Source organism: Amblyraja radiata, chromosome 24 (genome assembly GCF_010909765.2).
Source record: "Amblyraja radiata isolate CabotCenter1 chromosome 24, sAmbRad1.1.pri, whole genome shotgun sequence".
In the NCBI taxonomy this organism is placed as follows: Eukaryota; Metazoa; Chordata; class Chondrichthyes; order Rajiformes; family Rajidae; genus Amblyraja; species Amblyraja radiata.
The window spans coordinates 25,364,958-25,373,316 of NC_045979.1; the positions used below are offsets into that span (position 1 = coordinate 25,364,958).

At 45.1% G+C, this 8,359-nt stretch overlaps 1 protein-coding gene across 1 annotated transcript in view; it reads left to right on the plus strand.

Moving 5' to 3' along the window:
* The window catches only part of LOC116986894 (voltage-dependent L-type calcium channel subunit alpha-1S-like), a 122,180-nt gene extending 118,861 nt beyond the window's left edge, over positions 1 to 3,319 (plus strand). The window contains 2 exon segments of the mRNA XM_033042671.1: positions 672 to 772; positions 2,810 to 3,319. Coding sequence (XP_032898562.1) covers positions 672 to 772; positions 2,810 to 2,974 — 266 coding nt within the window. The 3' untranslated portion in view covers positions 2,975 to 3,319.
* Positions 3,320 to 8,359: the final 5,040 nt, after the last annotated feature.

The window sequence follows — 8,359 nt, forward strand, 5'->3', positions numbered from 1 at the left end:
GAGAGAGATACACAGAGGGTACGTACGTGTGCACAGGTTGATGAAAGTGGCAGGGGAGGTGAATAAAGCGGATGATGAGGTGTATGCAATTTTATGGTTGGTCAACCTTTATAAAACACTGATCTCGCTTCAAATGTTTCATTTGATGACATTTTTTTGTGTTAATGGGAGAAATGAGAGATGGCACAGTGGCTGTGGGTGCTTCATGTACAGAGTTAGTACATTCTCCCTGTGACCGCATGCGTTTTCTCCATCAATAAGTCGATGGTGATGCATCAGTTACTCCGTCTACAATAAATGCCCATCAATCTGCTTGTTGCAAGTGTCCATCGAGCTGCCTGTAGCAGATCTCTGTCTGTCTGCCTGTGGCAACTGTCCGTCTGTCCAGCTGTGACGGCCGCTCCTCACTCTGCCTGTGATGTTGCACCTCACTCTGCCTGTGACCACTGCCCCTCATTCCCACAATAGTGACTGTTCGACATTCCGCCTGTGCGAGAGTCTTACAGTTTATCTCTGGTACACATTATTAGTTCATCTGTAGCAAGTGTCCATCGGTCCACCTGTGCCTCGTGCCGATCAGTACGCATCTGGTCAGTGTCCACCAGTTTCCACTGGGCATGTCAACCGTCCACCTGTGGTGTGAATCTCGGTCACTATCCTAACTTTTCCAGGGAGGAAGACAAACTGCCCAGTGAACAATCTTACCCCAGAGACCACAAACAAGAAAGAACAGGAAGAGCCAGGACTGACACGACACTGCCCTGCCAACGAGGTAATGAGACACAGCCACAGCATTTGTTTCCACTGTACATCACTCAAGTGTGGAGTTACACGGTATCCCTCAGGATGGAAGTTACACTCAGGAGGGGTTACACTGTACATCACTCAGGAGTAGAGTTAGACTATGTGTACATCACTCGGATGTAGAATTACGCTATCAAAAATTCAATCCAGTGCACTTCTCCACACTTATTCTTCCCTGTAAAAGTCATTTTTGTAAGTCATTTAAAGAGCACATTTGAGTAAGGTTACTGAAAAATCCTCTAACTCAATCTTATGTTTATAAGACATAGGAGCAGAATTTAGTCCATTGAGTCTACTCTGCCATTCAATCATGACTAATCTAACTTTCCCTCTCAACACCATTCTCCTGCCTTCTCACTGTAACCTTTCAGACCCTTACTAATCAAGAACCTATCAATCTCCTCTTTGAAAATACCCCAAAATGGCCTCCACTGTGTGGCTATGAATTCCATAGATTCACCACCCTCTGGCTAAAGAAATTCCTCCTCATCTCCTTTTCTAACTGCATGTCCTTTTATTCTGCGGCTGTGCCTTCTGGTCCTAGTCTCTGCCACTAATGGAAACATCCTCTCCACAACCACTCTATCCAGGCCTTTCATTATTTGTTAAGTTTCAATGAGATCCCCTCCTTATTCTGAGTGACTTAGCTAGGAAAACTGAAATTCAATTCCAACTCAGTGGACTATTCTGAGTTGGTGCCTGTGTGATTCATTTACGTTGATCTTGATCTATTTCTCATTGTCACTGAAAAGTAAGAATGTTAAACTCTCAAGTCCTCTCACTTGCTTCTCACTTTGCACTAATATTTAAAAACCGTTAAAAGGCAATACTACAGCCAATGTTTCATGTTGAATGAAAACAGAACACAGGAAACACTCGGGTGGTAAGAGAGCATCAGTAGAAAGTGAAACAGAATCAATGTTTCAGGTCAAAGATACTACGGCAGAACTGGGAGAGTGTTTCAAGTTGCAAGGAGAGTGTGGAGGGGTGGATAGGTCTAAGGGACATCTCAAAGGATTGGCACGGTGGCACAGCTAGCAGAGCCACTGCCTCACAATTCCACCAACCTGCGTTCAATCCTGACCCAGGGTGCTGTCTGTGTAGAGTTTGCATGTTCTTCTTGTAACTAAGTGGATTTTCCCCAGGTGCTCCAGTATCCTCCCACATTCCGGGCTGCAAAGGTAATTAGCAGCTGTAAATTGCCCCGAGTGTGTAGCATCTCCAGGACGTTGATAGAAATAAACTGAGATTATTGTAGGATTGGTATAAATGGGGTGGTTGGCAGTCAATGTGGACTCAGTGAGCCAGAGAGCATTTTCCATGCTGTATCACTCCAAGATCTACAATGCCGAGCTTTTCCAGGTGATTCCAATGTTTAGTTTTAGACATCTCCATTGAACATGTTATTAATCATTCAAGGGATGTGTGCTTCGCAGGCTGAGCCAGCATTTAATGTTCCATCCCTAATTGCCCTTATGAAGGTGATGGAGAACTTTAACCGCTGCAGTCCTTGAGATAGGGCCACAATGCTGTTAGGGAGACAGTTCCAGGATGGTATATTTCCAAGTCGGGATGGCGCATCAGGAAAGATAGCCAGGCAGATTGGGTGATTAAACAAAGCGAATGAAGACCATCAAAAAAATCCATCACCACCTGGACGTTGCTATCCATCTGCCTGGCTATCTTTGCTGATCCTCCCCTTTTAAGAAATAATTCAGGAGGTTACTGAGCACTCGCCACACAAAGATCTCCACCTCACCCCCCACCATGAAAGACACATTCTGCATGCCTATTTATGCCACTTAGGGGATTCCTGATGCACTGGGCATTCAGAGCAGAATAGGGAACCGGTGTCCAGTTCTGAAGGACTCCTAGGTCCTGATGGGCTTGAACCGTACTGTGATGCCACTGAACAGGACACGCAAGGGGAGAGAGAGAGGTAGCCAGAAAGATAACACAGGCAGTGTTAATGCTTGTTGTTTTTCTCTCATCATTCTCTGTCAAGGTAGAGGAAGCCCAAAGACCTCTGGAGCCGGCTGCCAACCCAACCCTTGTGGTCATGATGGTGGAGCAGCTTCCGCTGGGAACCCCAGCAACGAGTGTACAGAGAATTCGACCTGCAGCCACAGATATTGATGGCAACTACTCAACTATGCTGTCAAAACTTTGAAGCTAAACCTTGGTCTGCAGAGGAGACAGGGAGGCCCTCAAGAACAAGGCCTGCTTCCTGTTTGGTTTATTTTATGTGTATGTGGAAAGGGTGAGAGTTGTGAGGGAACGTAAGAGATTTCAGTCGGTTGCTGATGGAGCAAGAATGCAGGCCGTTAAAGAGGGCTCTGGGAGAAGAGGAGATGTCAGGGAAGCTACATTGTTACTGTGACTCTGACTCGGTTTGTTCAGGTCTTGAGGCTTGTCCAGATCTTGTAATTACGCTGTGTTTCTATTCAATTGTTACGGCTTTGTATTATTTCATTGGTATTCATGGTGCTCATTAAATACTTTATGGTCGACAAGATCTTCCTGATCCTTGTTGTGTGTGCGGGAGTTCAGAGTGCATTTTTCCAGACACATGGTGGTTTTGTGTTCAATGTCTCAGACACATGGTCAATATCCTAGGCTCTTTGTCCACCTCCAAATGAGGCTCAGCTGCAAACCAGTGAGGTTCTCCCAGTGGCAGAGATGCAGTGTCCCAGCACACTCCTTGTAAATGCACAGACACCTAAGTTCTAGGAGCAGAATTAGGCCCTTCGGCCCATCATGTCTACTCCGCCATTCAATCATGGCTGATCTACCTTTCCCCCTCAACCCCATTCTCCTGCCTTCTCCCAACCACTTCCCAGGGAACACTCCACCTGTGTCCTGCTCTTGTGAAACCCCTCTGTTGTCTCTGTAATGGTGAATCCTGTTCCTGCTTCCCCATCACTAATGCTCCAATTGGCACCCACTCTGACCACTGTATACCCAACCACTGGCACTGTTGTAGAAAGTCCAATATAAGCCCGAGTGAATACCTTCCGTAGGATTCAATCATTTCAAACACACATAGCTGTACTGGTTGCTTTTACCAACAATTGGATGCAATATCATTAATACGCCATCAGACTTTTATTAAACTACTAGGCCAGGTGGGACCAGTTGGGCCCCGTTCCCACAATGCAATATTCCACCACTCATCCATAGCCCCTAACTGCGCAGGCGCGGCTGACAGATTCCCGTTGTGACGCCAGAGATCCCCGTTGTGACGCGAGTCACGGCAACCATCCCCCAAATGTGCCTCGCCATCCCTCTTCCTACCTATCCTCCTCCATTCCCCCTCATCCCCCAGCACTCTCTCCCTTCCTCTTCATCCTCTTCTTTCCCCTCTCCTCTTCCCCCCCACTCCCTCCCTCTCCTTTCCCATTCCCTCAGTCACTCCCACTCTCCCTCCATAACCCCTCTCCCCTTCCTACCCTCCTCTTCTCCCTCTATCTCCCTGCTCCCCCACTACTCACCTCCCCCCCTATCCCACTACCCCACTCTCCCTCATCACCTCCCCCACTTTCCCCTCCTTCTCCCCTCCCTAGCCTCTCCTCTCCCTCAATCCCCCTGCTCCCCCACTCCTCACCTCCCCCACCCTCCCCCCCCCCCCAACACAAAGAAAATCACATTTTTGTTTTAATGCACCCTCTCCCCTATCCCCCCCACACAATGAAAATTGTGATCTTTCTTTAAAATAACCTAAACACAATGATAGCTGTTAATGAAAACTTAAGAATTTGATTAAAACTGAGTTATTTTGAAAATCGCAATTTTTTATGTAAATCAGATTCAGGATCCCATTGTGGCAAAATGGGGAGGGCATAGAAACATAGAAACATAGAAAATAGGTGCAGGAGTAGGCCATTCAGCTCTTCAAGCCTGCACCGCCATTCAATATGATCATGGCTGATCATCCAACTCAGTATCCTGTACCTGCCTTCTCTCCATACCCCCTGATCCCTTTAGCCACAAGGGCTACATCTAACTCCCTCTTAAATATAGACAATGAACTGGCCTCAAGTACCTTCTGTGGCAGAGAATTCCAGAGATTCACCACTCTCTGTGTGAAAAAATGTTTTCCTCATCTCGGTCCTAAAAGATTTCCCCCTTATCCTTAAACTGTGACCCCTTGTTCTGGACTTCCCAACATCGGGAACAATCTTCCTGCATCTAGCCTGTCCAACCCCTTAAGAATTTTGTAAGTTTCTATAAGATCCCCCTCAATCTTCTAAATTCTAGCAAGTACAAGCCAAGTCTATCCAGTCTTTCTTCATATGAAAGTCCTGACATACCAGGAATCAGTCTGGTGAACCTTCTCTGTACTCCCTCTATGGCAAGAATGTCTTTCCTCAGATTAGGAGACTAAAACTGTATGCAATACTCCAGGTGTGGTCTCACCAAGACCCTGTACAACTGCAGTAGAACCTCCCTGCTCCTATACTCAAATCCTTTTGCTATGAAAAGGCATGGAAAAGTGATTTTTGATAGACCACGTGCGGACCCATTGGGCCCGTTCCCCCAACGCAATATTCCACCAAACTGCGCATGCGCGGCTGCCGCGTCCAAAGTTGTCGGCTGAAATTAAGCTAAAGTTAATAAAGTGAATAGAGGACCCGTGGGGGCGTTTGTAAAGTAGAAGGAAACTTACCCGTGAAGCCATTGGATCCCCGTTGTGAGGCCAGGCAAGTACACGTGAAAAAACAAACATGCCGATTTATTAAAAATGAAATTCGGGATCCCATAGTGACTTCATGACGTCGTACGCTGCTGACGGGCAGGGCAAGTGGAAAAGTTATTTTTGTAAAAGTGTTTTTTGTAAGGTTTAAAATGTGAATAACTTGTAAAATATAACATCAATCCAAATGAAACTTGCCACAGCACACCCAGGACAATGGTGAGTAAGGTTGGCCAAAAGTTGTAGCACTATCGTCTACCATTTTGGCGTAGTTTCAGGATCACACACATACGCATGCATGCAAACAAGATGAGGCTTTTAGTAATATATAGATAATAATGTTGCACAATATTATGATAAATCTTCCAGTGAACCAGGTAAGTTGAAAACCATGGGGTAGGCTGGTCGGGGTCCTGGTGTATCAGAGAGAAGTGTGGGGTTGGTGTCCTGCTGAGTTGGGGTAGGGTTGGACCTAGGGCAATGGTGTGTTAGGCAAGTGTGGGGACTGGGATCTCGTTGGTATCAGAGGGAGGGTGTGGACTGGGCCCTGGGGGTTTAGAGGAAGTGTGGGAATGTGGGGGGGGGGGGGGGGGAGGGTTAGTGATTGGGTTACAATGTGGTGTTGATTGGGGTGTGTTAGAGAATATGGACTGGGTTCTGGTGAGTTCTGGGAGGTTGGGGACAGGGGAAGAATGAGAATGGGGTCCTAGTTAATTGGGGAGGGTGGGGATGGGGGTCTCGATGTATTCGGGAGGGTGTGGATGAGGTTTTGAATAGTTGTATGCAGATTATCAGAGATTTAAAACGCCGACACTTTTCCCATTTCGCTAGCGACCGACATTTTTCCCATTTCGATGTCCTTTCGCTACCATGTGGAGGGCCTGTAGCATAAACTTCACCAGTGACTTCTTTCAATCTGATCCTGCACCTTGATGTTCAGAATGTAAATAATTTCCCACATGTACTGATATATCTTATTAATTAAACTATTCTACTTACTTTCCCTCTTAATTTATGTATCTTGGAATATGTACTACTCAGCATTGGTCACCTGGAATTGGTGTCTGGGAAGCTACAACAAATTAGAATTTAATTGGTCTGGTCTCAGTGCATATGGCAATTAAACACTCTTGACTAGCAACCAGTAAGTCTGCAAATATCTCACCCAAATGCAGATATTTCCTTTGATCTACCCATCCCTCCCTGAAATCTCTGCTACTGAAATCCAACTTGTTTTCTCTCTTTCCCTGTTGGCAGAAGGGTCCAGAACCTGAAACTTTAACTCTGCTTCTCTCTTCACAGATGCTGCCTGACCTGCTGAGTGTTTCCAACAATGTCTGTTTTACTTCTGGAAATGAATATGGGGCCACTCCCATTCATTTCTGTTGGGGCCATCAATGCATTTGTCTTCTTATGAAGGCTATGTGCATTCAGATAACTTCCTCATCCCTTTGTTCTTCTACTAATTTCCCCTAGACCGCCCCCACTGCATTTGAATGTTCTGCCCCTTTCCATCAAACTGGTTATTATTGCCGATAACTCTGCACTTTATTTTTGCTTTGTCCTTCATTTTAGCTTTATAGATTTCCTCAAGCCTGTTTTTGGCTTCCCCCAACTCTTTAGTTTAAAGGGTTTTCTACAGGCCTAGTTACTCGATTCATAATTTCATGACATCCAGCCCAATTCACCATTACATGACTTCCATTCTGTATCTCAATGGAATACTACCCTCTTTTCCTAGTACTGCAACCAGTTCCCCATGAATGGAAACCCAACAGTGTTTGAGCTGCACTTTCAACACTCTGAGTTTATTGATTCAATGCCAATTAGCATGCGGCTCAAGCAGTAATCCAGAGATTATTACCTTTGTGCCTCTGTTTTTAAATTTTGACTTCACTAGTCTTCCCTTCCCGGCGGAACAGTTTCTTAATCATTCGGATGTACTTGATCTTTCTCCTGATCCAAATTTCACACCTGCTCCGAGGAGCAGTCTCACATCAATCTTGTTCTAGAAATTGGAGGGATGCAGCTTCGAGGTAGTTGGAAGGCTAACACCAAGTGAAGTACAAGGGTGAATAGTTCATTTAGTTGCAAAGTTGGTATATACCTTTGACATTAATGCTCTGAGATTTGCAATCCTTAAAATAGTTTGTTCAAATCATTCTCACCTAAATATAGAGAAGCTGATCTCATTCGAGGATGGGGATTCTAATTGATTGGCAAAAAGTTCAGGGAAGCGTGTGAGGTAAGTTGTTTAATGCAGAGAGTGGTTCTGACCGAGAATTCACTATCTAAGGGTGGTGGAAATTAAGCTATTCGGAGCTTTGAAAAGGATATGTCCTCACCCACTCCTCCTTGCTCTCCAGCCCCAAACTGATGCTCTTAACCCTGGCACCTGGCAAGTAAAGCAGCCTTCAGGACACATGCTCTCAGTTGCAGAGAACACTGCTTCTCCCCTCTTCATTTCCCTGATTGGAATGTTACCTGCATTTAAGCAAAAATTATTTGCATAGGAAAGAGGAAGGACTGGGTCATTTTGCATTGAGATTCTGTAACAATGGCCTGATAAAATAGACAAAGTATTCTTGTGCAGAGAGCAGTGGTGGAACTTTTACAAAACTATTTAACACAAAACTGAACCCCGATATAGAACTGATTATCTTCGGATCAATGGAAGACGGATGTAAACTAACTACGTCTCAAAAATCTCTTCTTAACTTTGGCTTAATAACGGCAAAAAAACGTATACTTAAATTTTGGAAAAATGCAGCCACACCAACGCTCAAAATGTGGATAATAAATATGTCTGAAATGTTACATCTTGAAGAAATGAGACTCCTCCTGATAGGCAAAACAGACCAA